Raw genomic sequence first — 26,450 nt, 5'->3', positions numbered from 1 at the left:
TGGATGCTCAGGCTGCGAGCGAGCGCTGCCTGAGAGCGTGACTGGCATGCTAGCTACTAGCGGCCCTGGCTACATAAAGCCATATTGATGTGCTTCCAAGATGCTGCCAAAGCTAGCAGATGACGCTAACGCTGCCAAGGCGGTAGGTGGGGACAGATGCTACCTGTCCTCGCCCGCTCCCTGCAGCCAGATTGTTGCCAGTAACAAAGCAATAAACTTAATAGATCAGCATATCAATTTTACTGCAACATTCACGCTGCAATTAGGCGAATGATAGAGTGTTTTAAAAAAAAAAAAACCTCAATGCATGCAGCTTTGTTTGGACTATAACTCACAGGTTAAGGGTTTGAAACCTTTGCGGTTTTGCATTAAATGCTTTTTAGCATTCCTCCTTGAGTGCAGACTTTCAGGTCAGGTTAATTTGGAGTTTAAATTGTCTAAATGAATCAGAATATTTTCCATTCCTGACATTCTTTTACATTACCTGTAATGTTCTGTGCAATCTGCACAACATATAAAACCCTCCCGCTTAAAAGTATGTGTGAAAACACCGGTATCTTGTTTCCATCTCATGTTTGTGCCTGTCAGTTGTATACTACTGAGCATGTCTCTGTTTTATTGTCTGATAGAAGAGATACGTCATCAAGTTCAGTAAATCAAGACACCATCTTGCTAGTGTTAAAAAAAAAAAAAAAACACTGTCAACATATAACTGCACTTGCATATGTTGTGAAACTCTTCCTTATAAAGGAAACCAGACCTATTTTTTGCCTTTCTATTCACGTGGCCTTAAAGCTTCTCTTTGTCCGCCTATGAAAAGTAACTTCTGTTCTATATCCTCAGAACATTTTTGCTGAGACCCTGAGGTCTCACCGTGTCATCTACTATTCACTATAGTTGTCATCTATCTGCTGCTTTATCTCCTGTAGCCCCCTCCAGCAGCTCTGAGATGCTCTATTTCTTTATTTTGGCTTCACCTTTTCCCTTCGTATCCGTAAAGCAAAACTCCTGTATTGTAGAACTTTTAGAAAAGGTTGAACGTTGGCATTCAGCAAAATGTCAGAATTGCTCCTTGACCCGAGCTTCGTCGGATCTGCAGTCTGATTGGATTCCGGCTGCGTGTTGAGTTCAGGATGGGCTCACAATCAGAAGGGAGGCCAAAGGGGTACTAACAGATGCCACGGCAGCAAGGAGGGTGTTGATTGGTCATTAGAGAGGCCACACTCCTCCACTCACACTCCTGAGAGGACCCCAGGGCCTCACACTTTGGTTGTCTCATAACCCTTCTGCCTTTTTCTTTGGTCTCACCCATGTGACTTTACTAAATTGGCTCTTTTACCCCAAATCAGATCGCCAACATGTCTTTGTTGTCTTTTTAACTGTTTCCTCTGAAGCACATTGAGGAAGTCTCTTAACTTTTATTCCGTGGTACAGCGGCAGCCACAGAGTGAAGCATCAAGTTCCTCTACAGTGGCATAAGACATACAATATTAATCCATTAAAAAGCTGAGTGAGCTGCACTACAAAAACAGCTGTACCAAAATACATCAACAATACCATAATAAAGATTAAAACACATTATCAAACAGAGTTCATGAAACATGTATTATTACTGAAATAAGCTACTCAAACCCATGTGATTATATTACAGTGTGTGTCATTGTGATCCAAAACTTTGATCAGTGAGCATCATTGGCATTTGAAATTTGGTTTCCTATTTTTCTTTTTTTTTTGTGTGCAACTGTTAAACGTTCACAAGATTCCAGAGTGCATTTTCTCCACTCATTGCCATGTTAACAATAATAATAATAAGTATTATACTTTATCATCACAGTGTTATTTCAGGGGGGGGCGTTGGTGGGGCTAATATAATGGTAGGGGAAACACTGCAGTAACATTTAGATGCAAGACGTGTTGGTTTTATGATTTTGGAGTCAAGAGTTGGCCAGTAGCAGTTCTCTGTGCTGTACAGTGTTGTTCTTTTTTTGGTGTCTTGAGTCATTTGTAGCTTCTTACATGCAGTCACTCATCCATTCACTAACTGTGTAGTGGCCTGCTGCCCACTGGGTTTCGTTCCAACTCTTTTCTTATTTAAAAGAGAGGGAAGTAAGTGTCGTCTTCACATTTTTACTATGGCCTCTTTTGTTTCAGAGTTTAAAGTGTGTCTCAAACAAAAAGTAGACCTCTCTCAGAATTGTTTTTTGATGCATTTATTGTGGAAATCAGGGTTGTTTCTGATACTGATGTTTGTTAGATTTTTTCTGTGTTTTCAAATGAGCTGTGTGACTGGATGTAGTTAAATAGTTGTTTGTAGTCCCGCCTGTGAAATGTCAATGGAACAAGTCTTTCAAACTAAATGTCACTTTAACCTTCCCAGAGACAGTGGAATAGACTCCTACACTGCAGACATTATCTTTCACATTTGATTATGAAAACAAAGCAGAGATAATTTGCTTATTGTCCAATGTTTGTTAATTGGACTGATATCAGCTGATATCGATGTTCAATCGCTACATCTATGGATTTCTAGCGCAGACACCTCTATAAAATTATAAATCAGAAAAACAGATGTCTTTTGCAATCTCTGTATTTTTGCTGTATGTGTCTTGGATTAAAATGAAAATTTTTTATTACAGTTTGCATGAAATTTTCTTTCGGGGAGAATTCGACATCACCTGAAAAAAGAAACAATTAATGCTCTTTGGCTGTTTGCTTTTATTGTTCTGGCAGCAGGGTTGAAAACAGAGGTCTTTGTTTGGACACAAAGCTCATTGTCAATGATGTTGTCTGTTTATTCATTCTGCTAAGAAATGGTTGCCTTTTTCCTACATCCACATTTTCATAACATCTTGTATCTCCCGTCCCTACCTGTTCTTACTTTTGAACACAAATCTTTTTTCTCTGTGATCACACGTTTTTGCACGGTCACAAGCAAGGTGCGATCCTTCTCACTCCCATTTCTGATTATCACATAAATACGACAGCTACAGACGGGACCTACGAGAAGATTTGAGAGAGGGAACAGGTCAGCGGGAAATTTTAGGTGGTGCTTTGTGACCTATCTTACAAACACACAAATATACATCCACTGCCACAAACATGACAGCTGTGTGTGGACTTTTTCTTCATAACATGGGGTATTATTGGCCAAAGCATGTAGACGTAGGGTAAAATGCGACATGATGGGGGAGGTAGAAAAAGAGGGAGATGGTGGAGAGCAGATGAAGGGAGTGGTGGATATGCTGATGGCAGAAGTGTATAAACTGAAAGGTGAGATACTGTGGAGGTTGCTGGCAGAGCGTTCCCACTCACTGATGCTGTACTGATACTCCAGGGGCAAACTGTCATTTGTGTATGTGTGATAGCAGGTACATGTTTAGCTGTATAGTGTGCATATATGGTTGTGTATATGCATGTGCACGGCTGTGTGACTGTTCACGAGAAAGAGACACAGAGGCTGTGAGAGCTGCAGGAGGCTCATCTGAATTCACTAATGCTGCCAGACTGGGAGAACATGGAAAGACTTCTAGGCACTGACGCTCACAGGCTATTTTTAGACTTCCCCTTTCCACGGCGGAAAAAGTGGGGAAAAGTAGGGACCCGATCAATGATTTAAAATGAGATGAATTTGATGAATGCAGAAGAGTTTCATCCCATCACCCCCACTTGCAGCCTCACAGCATTGTTGTCAGTGGCTTTTTTCTTTCTTTTTTGTGCAATAAGCTATGCATCTTGTGTGATGGCAGACAAATTTATTCCCTTGTGACCACGCTTAAGTTATGCTGCAGACAGCTGTGGGAATTTTACGAGTTTAAAAATAAAAATCTTGAAGCAAAGGCTAAGATAATGTCCAGCTGTATTTAGCTTCCAACAACTGCCAGTTCCATCTTGAAATTAAGCTTTTCTTACATGCATCATGTCAAAAAATGACAATAGATGTATACAGTATATGTTCAGCACAGCAGATGGCACAAGCATGTACAACCAAATATGCACATATACACCCCCCCTCCCCCCCCAACCCCACAAACCCACACAACCAATTATTGTGAGTCAACGAACAATGATTGGCTGGTTCTTGTGCATGTAATACCAATGTGGCCTAGTTTAGCCCACAAATGAACAGGATTAGTGCAGCTCCTGCTTTAATGTAGCTTTAGTGATGTTAATCTGTTCTAGTCTGCTAAATTGGATTTCATAAAATGCTGTGTTAAAGAATATGTTGACTTTTCGGACTGTCGTTTAGGACAGGTTTTGTGATGACAGGATTTTAACAGGATTTGGGGGCAACTCACTTTGCATGCCCTCTTCTCTTGTTGTGTGCAAAGTGAATGATTGCCATAAAGCTCATGAAGCTTTTCTGATGAGAAACATTATTACAGCCATTTCATTTCAATTTGTAAACAACAAAATCAAAGTGAAGAGGTCCAAACAAGGTCAAACTTTAGAAATCAATGTTATCATGTATGTCTTTACATTGTAAACCAAAATAATTAATTATAAAGGCTTAATTGCAGCTATGTCCTCAAAGACTGCTGCAGCTAAATCTGGACTGAGAGGCAAGAAAATCAATATATTGTTTTAACAGTATGAGTTTATATGCTATATAGTGCAATTGTAATTTTTATGATTGTGCATAATCCCATGTTCAACCAACCCCCCCCTCTCCAACAAGCCTGTTTGATACTCAACTCATGTATGTGCATGAGATTTTTTATAAGTCACTATGTGTCCAGTTTATTAGACCAGAGAAATATATTTTTAACTCACTGTCTGTTCACTTTTCAGGGTATCAGTTTCGTTACAGTATAACGAAAAAGAAACCAAAAAACTTATATTGTGAAGTACTTGTTGGAAATAGTATGTGTATATCATCCAATTAACTAAGATTCAGTGGAGCTACACTTAGCTGAAGGGCGTTACAGCCACTCCTTTGACCACGAGTCACAGCCAAGGCCCGCTTCTTTTAATCATCTTGGACTTAAAACCTTGCAAGGCATCAGATTAAACACACCTCAGCAGGTAGACCAACTGCAATGGTGATGCTAATCTGTGCTGCGCTCGGCTAAAGCGACACCAAACTAAGCCACTCCAGCACATAGCCTATCATTGTTAACACTGACACACGCTCTGACACGAGTAGGAGGCGGAGCCCTGTGGTCAGTTCACATGTGGGACCGACTGGCTCTGCTTGAAAGTCACAGCGGACCAAGATGTAGTCCTGGTATTCAATTTATGTGGTTTTCTGTCACAGCCTACGTTCCTGTTGTTAACCTGTCACCGTGGCCGGTGGGTTGAGCAAATTCACCCATACACTGCACAAAAACAATAACTGTCCTGGCAGCGATGCAGAATCGTCCACATCGCGATGCTTAATAGAAATGATTGATTTCAACACCCATGATATATATTTTTTATTCTATTATATTGTATTGCAAGAAAAAAGATCCACAATGATGTTACAGGGGATTCTTAAGGATCTCCACTATTTTCCATCCAGACTCTAAGATGAACTGAAGAAGCAGTAAGATGCAGAGAGTGCTACAAAAGGCTTAAGTCCCAGTTTGTATTCTGGTCAGGGGATGACTTGACAGGGCTGCTGCCATGTAAACTGACGTATAATAATCTAAAAGATGAAGGATGAAAAGACAGAAATGTGTTTTCCCCGGCAATTAAGGAAATCAACCTACTTATTGACATGATATGAGTACTGGTATCCTGACATCTAGACTGTTGTCCTTTAGACCTAAATGTTATGGCCATGGCCAAACCCAAGCCAAGCAAACTAGTGGTACAAGCCTACTGTCTGTGCTGTCATTTCAGCTTCTATCCTCACTATTTACATGTCAACAGCTATGCCCCGAGGCTATGTCTCTCAACCCAGGGCTGCTCCTATGTTTCCTAGCACCACACAATTACTGCAAAGATGATGGCGTTTACATGCATGTTGTAGCCCCACTGGCCCTTAATTTGGGTTCTGGCCTATTTTTCAAGACAGAAAATATAGGTCAATCTAGATGACTCTGTGAATGTCTGGGACCATTTATCACTGCAAATCATGTAATTCATCCACAAGGCCTTTGTTTTCATATAGACACATACACACACTCACACATTTATGCTCTATCTCTCTCTCTCCTCCTTCACTTTCTTCTTGGCCTTGATATTGACCACTATTGTTTAGTGTATTTCCTTATCTTGAATATTTTCTGATCTCACTGGCTTTATTAAGGTCTGGAGATGTATAAAGATTAAATATCCATTTCAGACTGACAAAACGAGGAAGAATTTAACCCTGTTCTTGGTCAGAAGAAAAAGTAGACATAGAGGTAGGTGTTGTTAAACCAATGCCTCAGGACCAGGCTATCATTGGTCTAGTGCTACTTGGCTTTCAAATCAAGTCAATTTTATTAATGTAGTTCAAGATCATGAATCACAAAATAGCCAAAAGGTGCTTTATAATCCGCACAGAATATGACAACCTCCCTCCACCCATAGACCCTTGTCTTTGGTATTGAAACATAAACATGTGATACTGTGAAGAGTAAAGAAATTACTGCAGGTTATTTTTAACCTTTTTAGTAGATGTATGTGTCAACAAGCTTTTTCAGTCCTGAAATTGGTTCCTCTTAATCTTAGATGCAAACCATTTCTAGTGAACTTAATTTCAAGGAAGATATTACTGAATGATTTCAGTCAAGTGCAGACATGTTTTTTTGTCAGTATATTTATTGGATTATCAACTGACGGTAGATTGATTAATTTTACAATCAAGCATCTTTAGTCTTTCAGATGAAAATTGGTGCTTCACCTATATTTTAAAACAATTAGTGATTCATTTCTTTAAAGTTTTTGGTTGTTTAAAATCAAGAAATTGGCTCAAGGGATTTACAATGTGCACTCTGTGCAACTGTTTTCCCACATTTGAATATTAATTAATACGAAATCGAAAAAGACCAAGTACTTTGAGTTTTCGGTTGTATCTTTCATCACTATAAGTACACTGATTTACACCAAGAGTCAATCTCAACCAATTAACTGGTTAATCAGTAATCTCCATGGGACTAGTTGTAGATTTGGTTCATGTGTGAATGTGGATGACAAGGAATTCAAGTTGTGACAACAGTCTGAAAATGAATGGATCTATGAGGGTAAAATGTGAGTTTATTAACCAACATTAATCAAAGGTTTGGTGTGGGAAAGCAGGTTTAATTCTGCTGACATGTCTTAGACAACTCTGCACTATTCTTCTATACAGAGTGTGTGATTATTGACGATAATGATTGATTATTGATGGTCAAAGGTGAGCTGCATGCACATTTTGTTTGCTGTGTTAGCTTAAATCCGAGGTTGCAGCAAAGATCAAGAAGCATCCAAATGAACCAGCCAGCTTTTGAGAATTGTTGTTAAAAACAGTTGTGCAATGATTACATTCCTGACTCCAAGAGATCAGATAATGATGATAATTGATGTAAAAAATTTGAATTGAATTTGGGCTGCAAACCCAGATAACCGCTTTAGAAGTTATAGTTCTCCATAACATTGCATTGTTTCCATTCTCTCCTGTAGCCATATAAACTTGGGTTTTCTGATAGTTTTTTTCCTGACAGTGTTTCATCCTTCAGGTCTGCAGAGCAGAGAGACCCCTCTGAGTGCGTTTTGTATTAGGTATTGTATGCTTTTAAGAGATACAGATGTATTGTCATCCCTGTGGAAAGATTGTAGGCTGACTGACTGTCTGACTGCCTGACTGAGAGCTGTCTGTCTGTCAGCCCTTTGCACGTAAACTTCAAATCACAGCTCTGCAGCACCGAGCTTGTAGCCGCCAAAGGCAAGGCTTTACACTGTCATCAGCACCACGCGGCTGCCTCTGGGTGCTGTGCCATATGACATTAACTGAGATCGATCCTCTCCACACCTCAAGGAGCTGCTGTGCTACACAGTGTTTTCTCCAAAGCTGCAACCACCTCTTCAAAGACTAGAAAAAGGAACTTTCCCCTAAGCATGTGTAACTGAGTGACAATGACCTGATCACCCAAACTTTCTAAGTTTATGAACATCCGTGATGTAAATTTCAATAGACTTATCCGCCTACCATTTCTGTCACATGAGACCCAAACAAACAACACATGGATTTCTGCTTGCCAGCAAAGCCACTTCAGTGTGGGAATGGAAATGTTAATGCACAAAATGTTTGACATTTTTCCATTTATTCAAACAAATAAACCGTTAACATGGCTAATCAAAAGAAAATTCCATTCATACTTTGCTGTGTATACTTTGATTAACCCCAACCTTGCAAACTGTTGTCTAGGTAGGTATTTTCATCAAACAGAACGTCTCTCTCTCCTCTGTGTTTTGTCACTAAAAACTTGAACTGAGGCATATCTTATTCAGATTAAAACCTAATTTGGTTTTCCCAAACTGAATATTTTCTTGACCTTACCAGTTTTATATATTGTTATATTCCGACTTATATTGAGTACAACCATACCTCATACTTCTAGGACTTGTAGTAGTTAACTAAATCATTTCAACATCATTTTGTTAAAGTCAAGTGAGCTTCATTCTTTGTACAGGTCTTTTTGATCCTTATTAGCTTAATAAAGGAGTTATCTAGTCTCTGTGCTTATATAGATGTTGTTTTTGATCGAGGCAGATGGTTGGACCATATGGAGAGAAGTATGTGATGATGTGAAGAATATTAGTTTTCAAGCCAACCAGCCAACAACCAGAGATGAAATCAGCACCATTAACTTGTTCTGTTGCTGCCAAAACACTGCACTCTATCCGCTGCTTCCCTGTCTATTTGGAAACGCATATCTGGGTCATATCTCTGATTTCATATTTCAGGTTATACCTCAGATTTTAGCAGCATATTTCTGCATTAAAGCACGCACTTGATTTTATTATTCTGAGGCAAGCGAACATCATACAGTGAGTGAAGGAAAAGTTGGAGAGTAGTCTGTCTCGGGAGATGCTGGTTTGTTTTTCTTAGCTTAGGTGGCTAACAGCTCCCCCCTCCAACAAACAGGCTGCCTGTGTGTTGTGTTGTGTTGAAGATGCAGTCATGCGGAGCTGCTGTTTGACATAATGTTGGACCAGTATGGAATCTGACTGGGAATATCAACGCTGATATGTGGTGATACACAGAGGCTGTCACAAAGGTTGCATCCATATGCTGTGCCACTCATTCGTGAAGCTGTGAAATTGGGTTGCATCCCAACTAGCCTGGAGACAGTATCGCTTTCACTTCTCTCTTTCTCCACCTCCCTCTCTCTCTGCTCATCCCGCTGAAGCATTTTTCTGGGAAGACGGAACAACTAATGTGGCATTAATAGGGTCACATCATCTCTGAGCAGTTCTTTCTTTCTTCTTCTTCCAGTGGCTGAGGCTGTTGTTTATCTTTTTCAGATGAAGCTGTAAAAATGGCTCAGAAATCCCTGAGGCCAGCATCTCTCACATGTGAAGCCTGCCAGTTGATTTATTTTTCTGGCTGGTAAATCAGGCTCTACCTTTTAAAGGTTGTTTTCTTTTTCTTTTATTCATATTTCCAAGCATTGGAATTAAAATGTGTCTCTGCTTTACACAATTTAGACCTATTTCTAGACCTAATTCAAACTAAAGATGGCATATTTGCTTATGCCTTTTATAAGAAATGATATACCCTTTAGAGTGTTGCTTGTCAGTATTTTTTGACACATATTACTTCAAAAAAAAGCAGTGTGATATCAAACACAGAGCTGTTCTAATCAAATCCACCTCATCCTATGAGGACTACACACAGGCTTCTATTTTAGTCCCCAGGTCGCCGTTTAACAACACAGTGTGACCAATCAGTACGAGTAAACTTAAGGACCATATCATCATTTAAGAAGTTTCTCTTTCTGAAAACCTCTGCTCACTAAATCAGCATGAAATGTAATGCCATTTGCAGTGTGCAACCTAAGACTGGAGTGGCAAAAGGGGGAGAAAAAAAAGTTCTAAACGTCTGTGAGTGTGTTTTTCTTTCTGCTGGCCTTTTGAAAGACGCCAGTTAATCTGCTTACTCCTTTAATTGTGAGTGTAGGGGTTGGGCCTCCTCCCGGCCAGAATAAGGCTACTGATCCAGAAGTAAAACGATGACCACTGCAGTTATTCCTTCCTTTAGGTTGTGCAACCCCCCTAGCCTTCTTTGGTCTCCTCCTCCTGCAGACCCTCCCTCCGAGGAAAGAAAGCTTCTTGTCCTGACAATAGACATTTTTTGCCATATGTTGGCTTGACATCTTCATCAGGTTCACAGCAGGTTACCTTAGTTAACTTTCACTCCACTGCCTGATGGGATTTTCTCCCTCTGTTTCTCCAATCGGCCCAGGCTCAAAGTCTAGACGGCCTCCAAGGCAGGGTCCTTCCAGCCCCGCGTCCACAATGGCCGTATTGTGGACGCTTAGTAGCGGCAGCTTCCTCCCGTTACAGCGAGTAGGCTAGTGCTAAAACAATGCTTTTGTCCGAGGGCATGCGAGGGGGCCTAATCCACTACATACTGTGAAATAAATCTTTCTCAGAGATGAGAGAGCGAGCAAGAGAAGCGGAGTGAATGAAATCACTGCCAACGAGGTTAGAGTGCAGCAGTTTAACCCCTGGCCACGAAAGAGGGAGTAGAGGAGGCAAAGGGAGCGAGAGAAAGGAGGAACAAGGAGAGGCAGGCGCTACATCCCTTCATCTCTGGAGCACGGATGGAGGAGAGGGGCTGCCGGTGGCTTTCACGGCATCTCCTCTCACCAGAGGAGCTGCTGTTCACCATATGGGATTTGGCCTCTCTTAAAAAACAGGCCCCCTATTCACTCACAACACACATTCATGGAATAAGGTGAAAAAAGTGCATTTTTTATGCCTTTAGAACATTGGATGGCCATGAGGGCTCTAAGTCTGTGTTTGATTCACATTGTATAGAGAATTATAAACAAGAGGCTTTCATCTAAATGTGTATTCACCCTGGATTTAGGGTTAGGTCTTTTGGTGTTTTACTGGAATCTCTCCGTCTGTTTTAAAGCCAGATTCATGCATTCAGGCCTGTTATTGAGCTGTGAAGGTGATCCTATAGAAACACTAACATAGGTCTCTGCACTGTGGGTGTATTCCATGTGTATCATATGCTTCTTCCTCTGGTTTGCATTGCGGCAATTTTTATTATGCTTTATGTCATTCAAAGTAGGCAAGTAAGTTGGATTTTACTTTTTTAGTTCAGTGACAAAATGACTAAGAGTTGAATAAGTTGCTGTGTAGTGCTGGGCAGTGTGGGGTTTTTTGACATACTGGTGTTATGTGCCAACTTTTTTCTTCCAGCCAGCAGCATTAGGGCAGCATTAGGAATGACATCCTCTGCCAACAGCTTCTTTTTTAGCCTACTTGGAAATCCCAAGAAGCCAAGATTTATGCCAAGAAGAAGATGCCAGCATTTCTCATTTTTTAGCCTACTTGGAAGTGCCAGCAGACATAGATTTATGCAGAGAATAGAAGAAGTACGAGATGAAGGGGTAGGCTTATTTCTCTCATGTTTTCGGCACACATATATCTTGCTAATTTATTCTGTTTAATCCCATCACGTTTAATGATCCACCTGAGTGAGGTAGGAAGGAAGTGGTGTCAGTTGAGAGAGGCAGCGGTCTACCTCCCACTCTGCAACAATCCATCCATTTCTCCCCCCACCTCCGCCTTCCTCCTCCCACTCTCTCCCTGTTGCCCCGCTCTTAGTTCCCAGCACCCTTCACCTATTAACCCCCCTTTCTCCACGCTCACTCTTTGCCTCCGTCTTTTAAAGACAGGCGTCTCAGGAATAGCCAAAACATTGATTTCCACCACCACCAACACCACCCCCTGTCTCTCCCCAGTATCTGTGTCACGGCTCAGGGGCTTCCTGCATGTTGCCCCCATCGTGACTGTTGGAGGTCAGCCACGCTTGAAGCCCTCTGAGATCAATGGACATGCTACCATACTGTAAATATTCACTCCTGAGCTTAGTATCTATCTGTAAACATGCATGTCCTTGTAAAGGACACATTCACGCCCAGTGGTCACTTGTCATCACATTTTGCTCACCTCTATTTCCCAAGGTGAGAATGGAGGAATCTAACTCTGGATAGGTGATTTCAATTCAATTCTCACCCATTGGATCTGTTTACACTCCATCAGGAAGAATATGCTATAAGTTGATTTCCCCATGTCACCGGCATCACATGAAAATCGACTGTTTTTAAGCTGTTAGTGACAGCTGTTGGAAAATGTAGTCAACTATGGGAAATAGAATAAACACAATTTGAGTCATGTGTGCCGTGATGAGGTTGTTGTCTGGCAAGTGCTGTATGCAGGAAGCACACACAGCATCATTTGACAGGTAAGACAGATTGCATCGATAGCAGTATCATGTGACAATAACAAGCGACAGTGCAGTGTTAGCAGTGAGTGTTTAAGGACGGTCAAACTCGCAAGATGTTGCAATCAGTTTTTCACACCAATGAGACATTTTTTTTTTTTTTTTTTTAAATCAAACTGGTATAAGGGGGCTACTCTGTGGTAGAGATGTTCTGATGCCATTTTACCAAATTATCGGCCGATACTGGGTACCCAGTTTAATTGTGAAAAAGCGTGTTTTGGCTGACATTACAGACCATGTTGCTTAACCTGACCCTAGCTAATTATTCTTTCTAATTCTAACCCTGGGCTTATTGGTCTAGGTATCAGGTTGATGCTATAACTTGCTGATACCAATACTGGTATTTAAAAAAAATCTACTTTACTCTGTGTCAGTGGATACTCAGGTCTTTTATTTAGGGAAATAAAATATGGTATGAAAACATCTAAACAGGGGTAGCAGGTAGAGTTGGCAGGTCTAAAAAAAAAAAAGCAGGAAGTGGATATTTAGTAAACTAAAATATAGATATAAAGTTAGATAGCTGTTACCTTACTTTAATGCCAATAAAGGCGCTGCATTTCACTCATAGTGGATGCAGTTCCTTAAGTGTGTGAATGGGTGTGCATGCATGTGTTTGTGCTCATGCATGCTCACTTATGTCATTGCTGGTGTCCTCTGTCTCTGACTTTGTCACATTTTATTGTTAGTGATGGCTTACATAGTCTGCTGCATGCAGAATGTGTTTTATGACCCTGTAAGCGAGCCAAAACAATTAAACAATGCACTTGTTAAATCCCCAGCCTGTGTTTTTTAAGTGCAAGATTCCAAAAAGTCCAAGTCCACAGATAAAGTATTGGACTCATGGCTGTCTCTGAATGCAGATTAAGAAATGAAACATTTGAACTACATTTAAATTTAGGACATATTTAGCATGTCATTTACACCTAAAATGTAGTTAAAGAGCCTTTTGTTTGGAAATTTGACAGCTGGAATTTGTATTGCAGTACTCAGAAATGTATTATTTATTTTTTGTTTAATGTCATGCTCTAGTATCTGTGGGTGTGTGTATGCATGCATCTGTGTGTGTGTCTGTGTTTTTGAAGAAGGGGAGGAGGGATTAACCGGTGCAGGATCTGTCATGGTGACATTTGTGTCCCCCGGCGAAGCAGCAGGGGTCCTCTTCACCTCCGTAACCTTCAACTTTCAGCCTTAACCCCCTTCAGGCCCCCTCTTGCGTCCACCACACGCCCAGCACGTCTGAGGGAGGGGTGTACGAACGCAAGAGGGTGAGAAAAATTGAGAGAGAGAGAGAGAAGGGGGCGAGGCAGAAGTGAAGAGGACAGAGAGCTGCAGGGGCAGGGTGGGATAAAGAAAATGAGGTTGAGGAAGAAAGAAAAAATGAGGCAAGCATGGGAAACAGAGAGACTAAGAGGAGAAGGACTGGAAATGAGGCAGAAACAGGCGGAAAAAAATCTGAGACTGTTAAAGAAAAAACGAAGGAATGGAGAAGCAAGAGGCAAAGTGATTGGCAGAGAAATGTGGAGGTGGAGCAGAACAGACAGAACAAGAGCCTGTAGAAATGGAAAGGAAAGTGCACACAGAAAGCAGAGGAAAGAGGAGATATGAATGATAAAGGAAGGTGTTTGGTAGTGCTCTAAAATTCTTGTATGTCCTCGGCGGTACGAAAAAAAGTGTTTATATGTGTTGTTATAGCTCACTGTTTTCTGCCTCCTGTGCTCTCTCTCTTCTCAGGCTTTCTTTTATTCTACCCCTTTCTCCCTCCCTGCCACTTCATACTGACTTTATCACACATATAAAATGTTAGATTTGAAGTCCATTTGGTTACATGACAGCTTATTCTATTATTTAGTCCATCCAACAGTCGAATTTATTTCATGTAAAGAGTTATGAGACATAGTTTGGCAGCATTAGGAACATTTTGACTAACAGCTATAGGAATAATTAATATATGATTTGTTCTGTTATTTGACTTTTTTTTGTACGCTAAGTTTATCAGCTTATTCTAAACGTCCCTCTATTTTCAGCCTTTATTATACTTCTCATGTAGGGATGGATACCACAGGGTAATGCACGATATGTGGCCCAAGATCAGGATAATATCATGATTCAGTGATTCTGCGATAATTGAATATTGCAAGACAGTCATGTAATTATACACCAAGATATCCGATGAACCGAAGTATTTGAAATGCCACTTAAAAGGTAAAGTGCAGGATTAATGCATTTATTCACTGAAATTTGGTGTCAGTTTCACCTCTTGTCACGCTTCATCTCTTGTGTTCCTATACTGCTGTCCGACTTTATCCCACTGTCCTCCTCTTTTATCCCGCTGTCAACTTCCTCTTTGGCCAATTAACTCGCATTCATGTTGCCCTTATTCACGTCATAAGCACCACCAAGAGGAGTCATGAAGTAGTAACTCAGCAAGTCAAATTGTCGTGGGAAATCTGTTTAGATCTCCATATATTTTAAAATCACAATATCCATATTTGGCACCAGCAGCTCGATAACTGTATCACAGGAGTCAGGATGACAATAAATTGCCGTATCGATATTTTTTGCCACCCCTAGTCTTATGCAATGTCAGAGAAGCAGAGTATTAAATACTTGATTTGAACAGCTACCCTAACATCCAAAACATTAAGCTTTTTAATCACAGTGAGAGAATTATAAAGGTCTGTATCGTATCAGTAGAAGAGATAAAGTGTAATGCATGAATTTAACTATTAGTGTGTGTTGAATGTGTGTTGATTTTATTGACCCTTTTCACAGCAGATCCTTTGACTTGACATAACAGATAAATCACATGCATGCATGCATGCATTGCCTGCAGATGATCCAGATCCACAGCCCTGGTATTGTGCATAACGACTCGTTGACATGGCTTACCCAGGCAATTGATGGAATCCCACAGTGTTGTCTCTATGACAAGTTAAAGACTGGTCTGTTAACAAGATGTGTTGCAGCCTCCATCAGTACTTAATCATCTTAAAATCAGTCACACTGCACTGTCAATATAGAGACCATTGGTTTAGACATGAACATGAACACAGGCAAAGTCGGGACCTGCCGTTTTCATACCCCTATACACTTGCTCATTCATTATGTAAAGTAGGCTGGGCTTCCAAATGTTCCAAACTCTTGACCCCCTACCCTCTTCTCTTCTGTAACTCTCGTCACATTTCCTCTGCCCTGCACTACACTCGTGCAGCAGTTCCCATCCTCTCACCCAGGAAAATCGGCATAAAATAGCCCTAACTGTGGCAGATCATAGGGTTGGGGAAAGAAAAGGGAGGAGGGAAGGGGGGGGGGGGGGCTTAAAACTCTTCTGCCTTTTTTTCTGTGCCACTCTTTTCAAGATGGGGCCCATGAAATTATCCAACAGGATTATGTAAGGCATGATGGATTCTGCTGCGTCCTGTCATCCATTTGTCCATTGTATCCTTCTCTCTCTGTCAGGCCTCATGGTGTGATAGCCATGAAGCTACTCCACACTTTGTGTGTAATTGCATATCCTCTGAAGTAGAGATCACCTCCTCAAGTTTCATACATGTCTATATTGATCTTTTGGGCATATGCAAAGGACGGAATCTTATCCAAATACAACAATTGTTTAAATGGCATGTATCATTTAATTAAGGGTCTGAATCAACCTTATAGTTTATACCTGTTGATCCCTAAATGAAAGTTTTCTGACTGAAGTGTCTGTCTTGCTTGGGGGGTGTGTTCACAAGTATGCAGGTCTTTTGAATGTCCATGACAGTGAACCTGGCATTTGAGCCCTCGTCTCTTCAAAACATCGCTCTTCCAGCCGAGGTCACCCGGCGACCTTGGAGCCGTGGAAACCATGTTTACCAGAGACCCCTGTGTTCAGGCTTAGGCTCAGTGGCTGCTCAAAAACATGCAATATGCCTGTGAAAAGCAGAGCTAGTGTTTAGATTTAGATTGAAGAGAAATTTAAACATATTGTAAAAGTGACACAAAGAGAGCAGTTCAAGTAGAGGCATACTAAAGCGAATAAAATGGTTATTTTGCCTTGTTTGGACTCTGCGTTTTATGTCATACTTGATTTCGTTATTGTTTTTATGAAGCACCAAATTATTTCAAATATATGCTGATGCACACTGTTTACAAAACAAAAAATACCATAGTAAATTTTGCAGGATTAAAGGTAATGATTATATAAATGTTGGTGTATTTGTTCTTTCTTGATTAATGAATTAGTATGTTGTCTTCAAAGTGTATGAAATAATGAAAAAAGCCCATTAGAGCTAACAAAAAGATTTCCTTTTAAGTCTGATCAGCTACCTAAAGCCTTAGTATTCCATTAAAAATGATTATTACCCTTTACACTTTTAATGCGATGGAGCCCTGCTTATATTCTGTATATACATTAAATAACCAACCTAAATGATAATTGTGAATATTACATATGGTTACTCTTCTGTCGAATGTTAAATACTTTCATCTTTTTTGTAGACTCTCAGCAATAATGCTGATGTTATTAAAGATAATGTTATACTGAAAATATATACTATATTTAATCCCTGTTGTTATAATGATAAACCCTTACGCTTAGATGTTACATCTCTCCAGCAAACATCCGGGCTTGTATCTATGTAGGAATAATTAAGCAAACGAACCAGAGTGTGTGTTGGTATGACTTTCTTAAATGGGCATGATTTGGTGTGTAATATAAGCTATCATATCTACACTGAGAATATAGATTAGCATATTTACAGCACATACAGCCTAGACACTCTTTCTCTCTTGTCTTTCACTGTGCACTTCCCTGTGTGTGTGTGTGTGTGTGTGTGTGTGTGTGTGTGTGTGTGTGTGTGTGTGTGTGTGTGTGTATAAGTAAGTATATAAGTGTGTGTGTGTGTGTGTGTGTGTGTGTGTGTGTGTGCGTGCACAGACTTGCAGCAGCCACCCTTGCCCCCACCCCTCTCATTAATATGTATGTGTTCTGAGGCAGCTAGCGAAGACGGTGTGTTTCTCACCCGCTGATTAATGCTGTCTGTCAATTACCTCTAGATCCAACCGTGCTGTGGAGCTTCCCCCAGGACCACACAGACCAGGTTGGAACACACTCTGCTTTTTCATTCTCTCTCTCCCTCTCCCTCTCTCTAAATCTATCTCGCTCTCTCTCGTTCACTGTAACAGACAACCTCTACCACCTTCCTCCTCCTCCTCCTCCTCTACCTCTCCCATCTCCCTTCCTTGCCTAATGCCCTCTCGCACCCTGCCATCCTGTGGTAACCTCCCCCAACACCTATCACCACCACCTCCACCACCACCACTCTCCTCCTCATCCTCATCAGTGCTTGCCCTCCTTCTCTCTCTCTCTCTCTCTCTCTCTCTCTCTCTCTCTCCCTCCCTCCCTTATCCTCTCTCTGTCTCTTTCTGTCTCATTGTACGTCTGTTGCTTATAATGAAAAGCAGTGAGCAGGTCTTCAATAACTGACGAATAAGTAATTATCATGCAACCGTGACAGGAATGCACACCTCTGTTTCCCTCTCTCTCTCTCTCTCTCTCTCTCTCTCTCTCTCACTCTCTCTCTCTCTCTCTCTCTCTGTTTATCTCTTGCTCACTTTCCTCAGTGTGCCATTTTGTCTGCTTCTTAATGTTTTACATTTATAGCATTATGGGATTCATTTTTCCAGGAGCTCTATAACTTGTAGAATGTGTTTACAACTTCAAGTTTGGGTAGTGTTTTACAATTTATCTTTATTTCTCAAAAGATGCACAGACTGAATTTTTCAGATTCGCATCACATCTAAATACTGACTTCACCAAACAACTTGTGATGCTGTATAGCCTAGCGGTCATATAACGCGCCACTTATACAGTGGCTATAGTCCTTGAAGCCAGCAGGCCGGGTTCGGCTCTGACCCTTGGCAGTTTGCCGCATGTCAATCCCCACACTCCCTCACCCCAGTTTTCTACTCTATCCACTGTCCTATACAAAATAGGCATTAAATGACAAAAAATAGGTTCATAAAAAAAAAGATAAGCGTCCCTGCTATCAGCCAGTAAATGATAGAGCTTTATTATTTAGGTAACTCAGGTTGTCTGCTACTCTTTTTGCTGATTTTTTCTGTCATGATGGGCTGCCACTTCAGTTTGTTGGAAGAAATCAAATCCCTTTCCCCCTGTAAAATGACATAAAGTATTCTAAACCCATTCCACACAGATTGGGTTATTAAAAGTATATTTCATTGTTTTTATACCAGGTTAGTTTATACCCTGAGATGAAGTATAAACACTAGTATCAGGTGATAAAAAGTGAGTGAATACCAAGTTTTCTCTTCAAAATATGTCTTTTCTCATTCGTTAGTGTGATGTGTAAATGCTTAATTAATAGTTATTATTTCCCACATCTGACTCCTTCTCCGTGATCAAAAAAATACCTTATTGGTTTATTGTTGCCGAGATAAATGATGGCCCCAACTACAAAATACGACCCAAGTTGTCAGAGACCCAAATTTTCTTCAAGCCAAATCTCCTCAGCTGTCTCAGGGGGGACAGCGTGCACATACATGAACAAACAAAATCGTTGGAGTAATTTAAATAGATTTAATATCCCTTTCATGAAAAGCTTTGCTCTTTACCCTTGGAAAAAAACAGCACCGCAGCAGGGCGCCTTTATCATTTCTCTCTGGCTTCACCTTCAAAGAACAACACTCCAGATCCAACTTGATCAAATAATGTGGCGTCAATCTATGTTGTGCACATCACTCTGTAGGTAGAAGATGAGATTTCAGCAATTATCAGTTTTTGCACATTTCGAAACCATAATAAAACAAGGCATGCAACATATTGTCCCAGTTCCTGAAGCAGTAACAGCAAAAAACAAGTCCTGGAGCAAATCACCGGACAGATGACTGCAGCCGCCCATCTGTGGACTGAGGGGGGGGAAAATTGTCAACTTGGGAAAAAAGAAATGAGAAAAAGACAACAATATGTGCGTAGGCTAACTATCTCCCTGCACAGCAACCGAGCCAGTGAGTTTAAACAGCTTTCCTGCCTCTCTGATCCACTTTGAGGAATAAACGGGCTTGTAGAAAGATGCTTCAGGCGATGTCTGCCTGCCCCACAAGAACCAGAGCGTGCTATCAGAGTAAGAGGTAGAGGGAGTGAGGGAACGAGTGTGTGAGTGAGAAATTACACACTTACAGAGGTAGGCGCAGGATGAGGAAGTGATAGAAAAAGGAGAAAAAAAGAGCAGCTAAATCCAAGAGAGAAGAAAATAGTGTAAACAGTCTGTGTGTTGACATGGGCCTGTCTCATCCTTCTCCTCCACATGTCTCTCTCAGTAGCCCCCCCCCCCTCACACAACCTTACTTTTCTTTCATTCTGTTGTCAACCAGATCGTTTGTGTGGATAAGATGGCCCTTAAGATGGCTAGTTAGTGTGCTGTGTACAGAGGGATTGGCCCTTTCCCCCGTATACATAAAGGCTGTATTCACGGGCCTCATTACCAGGATTAGTGCTCCTTTCCTCCTTTGTAGGGCTGCAGGCTGGAGTCCTCTGTAGCCACAGTCTCAGTCTCTATCTGTGGCCCGAGCTGGCCAGCATATGGCAGCAGCAGCCAACAGTCTCCGCGGAGGGGCTCAGGGCTCAGAGCAAGGCCCCCTTTTGTTTAGGCCGTTATTGTTGCTCAGCGTAATGACATTTGTAGGCCGTAGGATCGGGGTGGAGGGGTTAGTCTACCCCAGGGGAGAGGGGAAGAGAGAGGAAGGCAGAAAGAGAGGGAGAAAGAGAAGGATGGGAGGAGGAGCAGGGGGGTGGGCAAAGACATGCAGACGGACAGGAGTGTGGATTATGGAAATATGAATTGATTTTTTTTTTTCCTGTGCTGTGGTAGAATAGAAAGCTCAAAGGAGAACAGACTGCAGGCTGGCTGGCACGCCAGGGTGGTGCTGGGGATATGTGAAGTGAGAGGCGCTCGCTCCCTCTTTCTCTCTCATTCTTTCTCTCCTCTCTTTTTCCCTCCTGCTCCCCTGTTTCTTCCCTCAGCCCCAGAGACTCTTGATGCCCTGGTCATCCACAGATGCCACTCGGATAGAGAGGGAGAGATGTGAGTGAGGAAGAGAGAGAGAGAGAGAGAGAGAGAGAGAGAGAGAGAGAGAGAGAGAGAGAGAGAGGGAGGGCAAGAGAGAGGTGGCTAAAGCATATATTTGAATCGCAAGAAGGGCTTTTTTTTTTTGCAAATGAAGCAGACAGATGGAAATCTGTCCGTTTCCTCTCAGATCTCATCCCAAAGTTGTGGAAAAAACAGCAGACTGAACACACACACACACAAACACGCAAACACAGAAAATGGTTTTGCCAGTTTTAGCTAACCACAGTGTGGTGTATAGAAGGTCTATTCCTCTGTAGAGAACAGACGTTGATATGACTGTGAGAAAACTCAGCAGCATTTAAATATGTCACTCACACAAAAACACCCTTCTGAATGTTGCTATACTTTTTATTATTACTTATTTAAAGTTGGAATGCTCCAACACAAACATTTTAGACGTATGAAAATCTTTGATAATCTAATATACCTGTATTTGTCTTTCTGCTTGTTTACTTAGTTCCCATTAGCCTCATGATGTCATTTTCAAGCATGTAGCTCTCACAGCTGTTAACACACCATGGAATTGGACTTCAATACGTGTTCAAGTCTAACGGAAATCATGACTCATTTTGTTGGATCCTCAAGGAACATACCAAAGGTTTCTGTAGATTAGGTCTCACTCTAACCTGATGGTTAAACTCAACCAAACTTAGTATCATGTTTGTCTTTCAAATTGCATTTAAGTGAAAGTTTCAGGATAGGTGCTTTGTCCTTTGTACATGTTTGGCACTATAGCTTCTTAAAATGGTAAAAGTAACAACACATATCAGAGTTTTTCCTCATTGGCCCAAAAAATGTATATAAGTCAAAGAAGATGAGATAGAAATGGAAAAACTTGATTTCCAGTGTGGTCGAAACACTCGGTGCATTTGTACCTATTCCCCTACAAACACACAGTTGACAGGATCACTTTTTTTCATGTAAGCATGCTTTATGTTCTCTTACCTGTCCTTTTTAAAATGCTATCATCGTTACAGTAAGAAGAAAGTGTTTTATTTTTATATATATATATTTATATATATTTGTACTTTCCTGCTTCATGTTCTCAAAGACCCTTTTTCCAGCCACGCCCACACACTCACAAGTTTCAATTGCAGGAAGAAAAATTTGATTTATATTTTTGTAAGTGCATGCTTCGTTTAAATCTTCATCCTCCTGATGTCAAATCAGTTTTTACATAATTTACCCTTTAATGTCCACTGTGTACTTACCATGCTGACTGAGCTAAGAACCAAAATAGTTGAAAGGTTTTAAAACGGTCATTGTTTGAGGTTACAGCACACACGTGTCTTAACTATATTAGCTGTTGGTCACAAGGGTTAGCAGGTTTTTTTTCACAGAAAAATCTCAAAAAGAACAGGTTTGGAATTTCTGCTTGTCATTATTTTTTGTGCACATAAAGTCTGGACTCATTAAATTCTACAAATAGTTGGACTTTGCAACACTGCACAAAGTGGTACTTGAAATGCAATTGTGATGTTATTTCAAAGACGTTTTTGATGGTTTAGAGTTTTGCTCTGTCCCTCTCAGTGTGTAGGTAAGATGGGTTTTAATAACTGGCTGCCAGTTGTTACCGGCCATGGCAAAATACTTACCTCCTTTTTTTTTTGACAGGAAGTTTGCACTGATATTTATTATTTCAAGGTGTTTTGTAAAACTTTGCATAAAAGTGAAAGCTTCTTCCTGAAGATCCATACTGCTGCCAATTATTCCACATTTCTAGTGTTTATCTCTGATCCAAGGAAATGGATGAAATGGGACTGTATTAACCATAACTCCACAATATGTTCATTTTCTATTTGAGCTTTTTAATAATTAACATGTTCCCCTGATCTTTTTTTTCAGTCCTTGCAGTTTAGCTTCATCACACAGCTTACCGGTACTTGCATTTCAAACACATGCACACAGAGATAACTTTAATGTTATTAGTCACCTCATGGTTCCCCATGTTATTTTGTTTCTTTTCAGTTTTAGCAATATCAGTCCTGTCTGACCTGTTGTATTAGTTTGCTCCCTGTTGGTTCATCAACGTCTCTGTTGCCAAACATCTTATATCATATTTCCCTCTAAAGACACAGTTGCTGAAAATTACAAATGTAATCATAAACCACATGTTTTCATCATCCTGGGTGGTAGCAGCCCAAAATCCAGAGAGAAATATAGGAAATATTGAATTATGGATACATTTTACTGCAAGGCCAGAAATTCTCTCAGCTGTGAAGAAAAGTTGATGTTAACTCTCCGTTGCCATTCCACTCATTTTAATAGAAAACCTTTGATCTCCCTGCTTCATACTGCATAGATTAACTGTATAACATGCTGCTTTTCATTTATGCGATAACGATACAGCAGGTGATTCAGTACTAAAAGTACATCTATGCTTTGATAACGACATATGCATTGCTATGTGCAATGGTTTGTAAAACTCCTGGCATGCCAGGATTCATGTTGTAAGAGATATAGTGTTACACTTTTTCTCCCTCCTCCTGAGTAGTTTTCTTGTGACTTCAAGGATTCAAGAACATTTCCTACCTTCTTTATGAAGTCGTTGCATTTAGAATATCTAGGCGTTTAAGAGAAAAAACGAGTTTGCCTAGTTCAGAAAACGTCATGGTGCTGCTTATTTTAAACTCACTAGGTTTGATGCTAATATCTCATTAAGCTAAGTAGCTTACGTGGACTCAGTGGTAAATTAGCTTTTTCGTGATGATTTTCTTGAGTCAATTTTATAGTTTGATGCAAACCATGGATCCTAGTAAAAAAAAAATAATATCTTCACCATACCTCAAACTTTAGTGAAGTAGAGCAACCCACATTGGCTTTAAGCAAATACAACATATAGAGTGAAGGCCAATCTTTGAAATCAAATTCATTTTAAATAATTAATTCAATTCATTTCTACCCAAAGTTGTGCTTTAAAGAGTTGTCGACAATTTTCCTGTTTTCTGTCTTTGTGCATTTATTTAGTGTAAACCACTGTCCGATTTTGGAGATGCCTTGACTTTGTCCAAACTTGACTTATTTTCTGTTCACGTGTATCCATCTCTGCTCAAACGCTTACTGTGTCACCTAACAGACGGGGAGAAATGGAGGGACAGGCAAAGCAAGAGAGAAGAGGAGAGGCGGAGGGTCTCTGGAGGCCTTCAACCTCGGCAACTGAGTGTTGCTCTGACACCGTGCTCCATCAGGACAGGTCGCCTGACATGCTGTGATTGGTGGCCACAGCTCTTGGCCGGTCTTGGTGGGAGGAAGCAGGGAGCTGTGGCTCTTTGGAGGAGAGATCGATGGGGTGGATGGGGAAGCAAGGGTCTGAGGGATTGAGGGAAAGAAGAGAAGCTGCTGGACGTGATTGGTGGCTTTAGCCCACCGGGATCTAGATGTTGACCCTGTGGAGATGAAGGGTTTAGTTGGTGAGAGTGGTAGAGGAGTCAAGGTGGGCATACTGAAGTTCTGTTGCAGAAGAATAAAGATGCTTATTTAAAACAAATAACGTGACCTTCAAGTGAGGCTAGAGATGGTCTGATAACTTGTCTACCTCTAGAGTTTCTCATACCAAGTACGCTTCCTAAACCAGTGAGAGAAAATGTATTAAGAGAGTGATGAAAACACTTGCTAGCTTTGACTAACGATACACTGTTTTTCCACTCATATCTTAATCTTTGTTCCTCCGGTAACCATCTTCACAGGATAAATTGCCAAATACATTTTAGGCTTCAGGTTTTGGAGGCAGCAAAACATTTGACATTGACTAACCTTTAAAGGAGAGAGTTTTGTTTCAAAAATGTTTAACTGTCATATAGGGGAAGAGAAGGAAACTTATAAAAGACAAAGGTTGACAATGGAAGTAGATGAGTTTTAATGGAGGTTTTTGGCAAAAAAGGCTTTTTGGAAAGAGGATAAAAGTCTTGCTGTTGAAAGGATATGTAGAAATATAGAGGCAAGGTGTGAGTCCCGTAAATAGATATACATTTAGGGGTCTCAGGTCGACAAGCCAAAGATTAAATGTTTTATATACCCCAATTAAAGATTTGTGAAATGGGAACCCCAATGATAAGGTTTGCCTTCACAATAAATGACTAATAGACACATTTAGGTGTGTAACAAAACCAACAAGTGATATCCTGTTGTCCTCAAAAATGTGAGAACACATTTCACAGTAAACTTGTGCAAGACACAAAAACACAGCAGTCGGTTATAAACACAAAAGGTGATGCTCTTCAATAAGACCTTAGCCTTTTTATAAGGACACAGCCAACGTCCCATCCTCTATAAAAAGAGGTGGCAGAAAAGAAGTGTTTGGTGGCGAGCTGTTGAGAATGAGAACATTTTTTCAGCTTTCTGCTCTAGCCACTGAAACTATAATGGCAAAGAGCAAGGTGTGAGAAACTGAGATGAAAAACATGGAAATTTATACTCTTTTTTTTTTTTTTTTTTTTTTTTCCGGTTGTATGACGGCCTAAATGTGTGTGTGCATGTATTTGTGTACATGTAAGTGTGTGATGTCTCAGTGTGTCACCGGGTCTCGTCTTTCCCCTTCACTGCACCCTGACAGCGGTGTCAAACAAGGCCTCATATGATCTGTGTATGTCTTTGAGAAGATGTGTGTGTATGTGTCTGGGTTGATGGTGTTTTTATTCTTCTTCCTAACCCTGTTCACCTCAGATCCCTCGGGTGTTCCAGGGTCTTGCCTAATGGACAGTCTCGCCCCGCTAAGCTGGCCTTTGGCTCTGGCACTGTGCTGGACGCCTAACTAGGCCCCTTTGTTGCTCATGGGTCCTGATTGCGCTGACCTCTGGGCTGGCTTCCTGGGAGAAACAGGGTGGTGGTGGTGAGGAAAGAGGCGGCCAGGGGAAGTGTTTTTACGCACCGTTGCTCACATCTTCTCCAGCGTCGCCCAGTGACTGGCAAAAAGAAAGCGGTGGTGTGTTTTGGCATTACAGTAAAGCGCCGTTGGCTTCTTGTGTTTCTCAAGCTGTAGGTAGACAGTTGTGGATTTAGATACAGATGTATCCATCCAAGAGTTTTACCAGCCAACTGAATTGCCATTCTACTCCCCGTTTGGAGTGCTTCAATAGAAAGGTACAGAAAAAGGATTGTCAGTTTGCAGTAACTTTGATCCTATCCTTGCAAAAACTCATTAGATAGGTGTGATGTGTTTTTTATGTCATTTCCTGGAGAACATTCAATGCATGACATTCCATAATTCTTTACAAACTTCAGGTTATTTTATGATCATTAGTTTTACTCTAGCTATCTGTTTTCTAGATCAATCTAGAAATAAACAATAAGGTCCTGTGATCTGATTCAGGCCACATCCTCTGCCAACATTTCTTTACCTTGTTTTACTCCTTATGTAATTATTTTGTCATTAGGAAACATATTACATCATTCCCAAAAAAATGGGAACCTTTACTTTCTGTTCAAAAATGACTGAACATTTTCTGCTCCAGCAGCTACCTGCGGGAGGTCAATCTTTTAAAGAGTTAAAAACATAACAATTGTGAGCTTTCCATTGGATTGTGCACGGCTGATGGTGCATATTCACGTGTTACTGGTGCAAGTTCAGTGCAATGCTGTTGGGATGACCAGATTAGCTGATGGTTAAAGTTGACACAACTTTCTAAAAATAGATTTAGAAAATAAAGCTTCATTCTCAGATCTCACTGCGTGTCAGAGATTCTCTTTACATGCAACCTAAATATGTTACTCATTCGATGGTGTTGTTGATTTTTTTTTTGCACTCATGGTCAACGTAAGGGAACAGAGAATAGAAAAGGGAACAGGGAGTGATGTGGTAAAACCCTGTTCCACACATTTTTGTTTCATTATGAAACCTTGGCTTCTACATCCATTCGTCAGAGATCCTTGTTGGGTTTGACATTTGTAAACACGACTAGTGTAACAGTGCA

At 40.7% G+C, this 26,450-nt stretch overlaps 1 protein-coding gene across 2 annotated transcripts in view; it reads left to right on the top strand.

Annotated features, from left to right (window-relative positions):
• dennd1b (DENN/MADD domain containing 1B) overlaps positions 1–26,450 on the top strand; it is a 110,666-nt gene that overhangs the window by 5,721 nt on the left and 78,495 nt on the right. For both annotated transcript variants that reach the window (XM_061034119.1, XM_061034120.1), the window contains exon 3: positions 17,450–17,493. In XM_061034119.1, the coding sequence (XP_060890102.1) occupies positions 17,450–17,493 (44 nt within the window). The remainder of the gene's footprint in view (positions 1–17,449; positions 17,494–26,450) is intronic.

The sequence above is a fragment of the Labrus mixtus genome, chromosome 3, assembly GCF_963584025.1.
Source record: "Labrus mixtus chromosome 3, fLabMix1.1, whole genome shotgun sequence".
NCBI lineage: Eukaryota > Metazoa > Chordata > Actinopteri > Labriformes > Labridae > Labrus > Labrus mixtus.
Note: the sequence above shows the minus strand (reverse complement) of the source record. Positions and strands in the feature narration are given on the sequence as shown.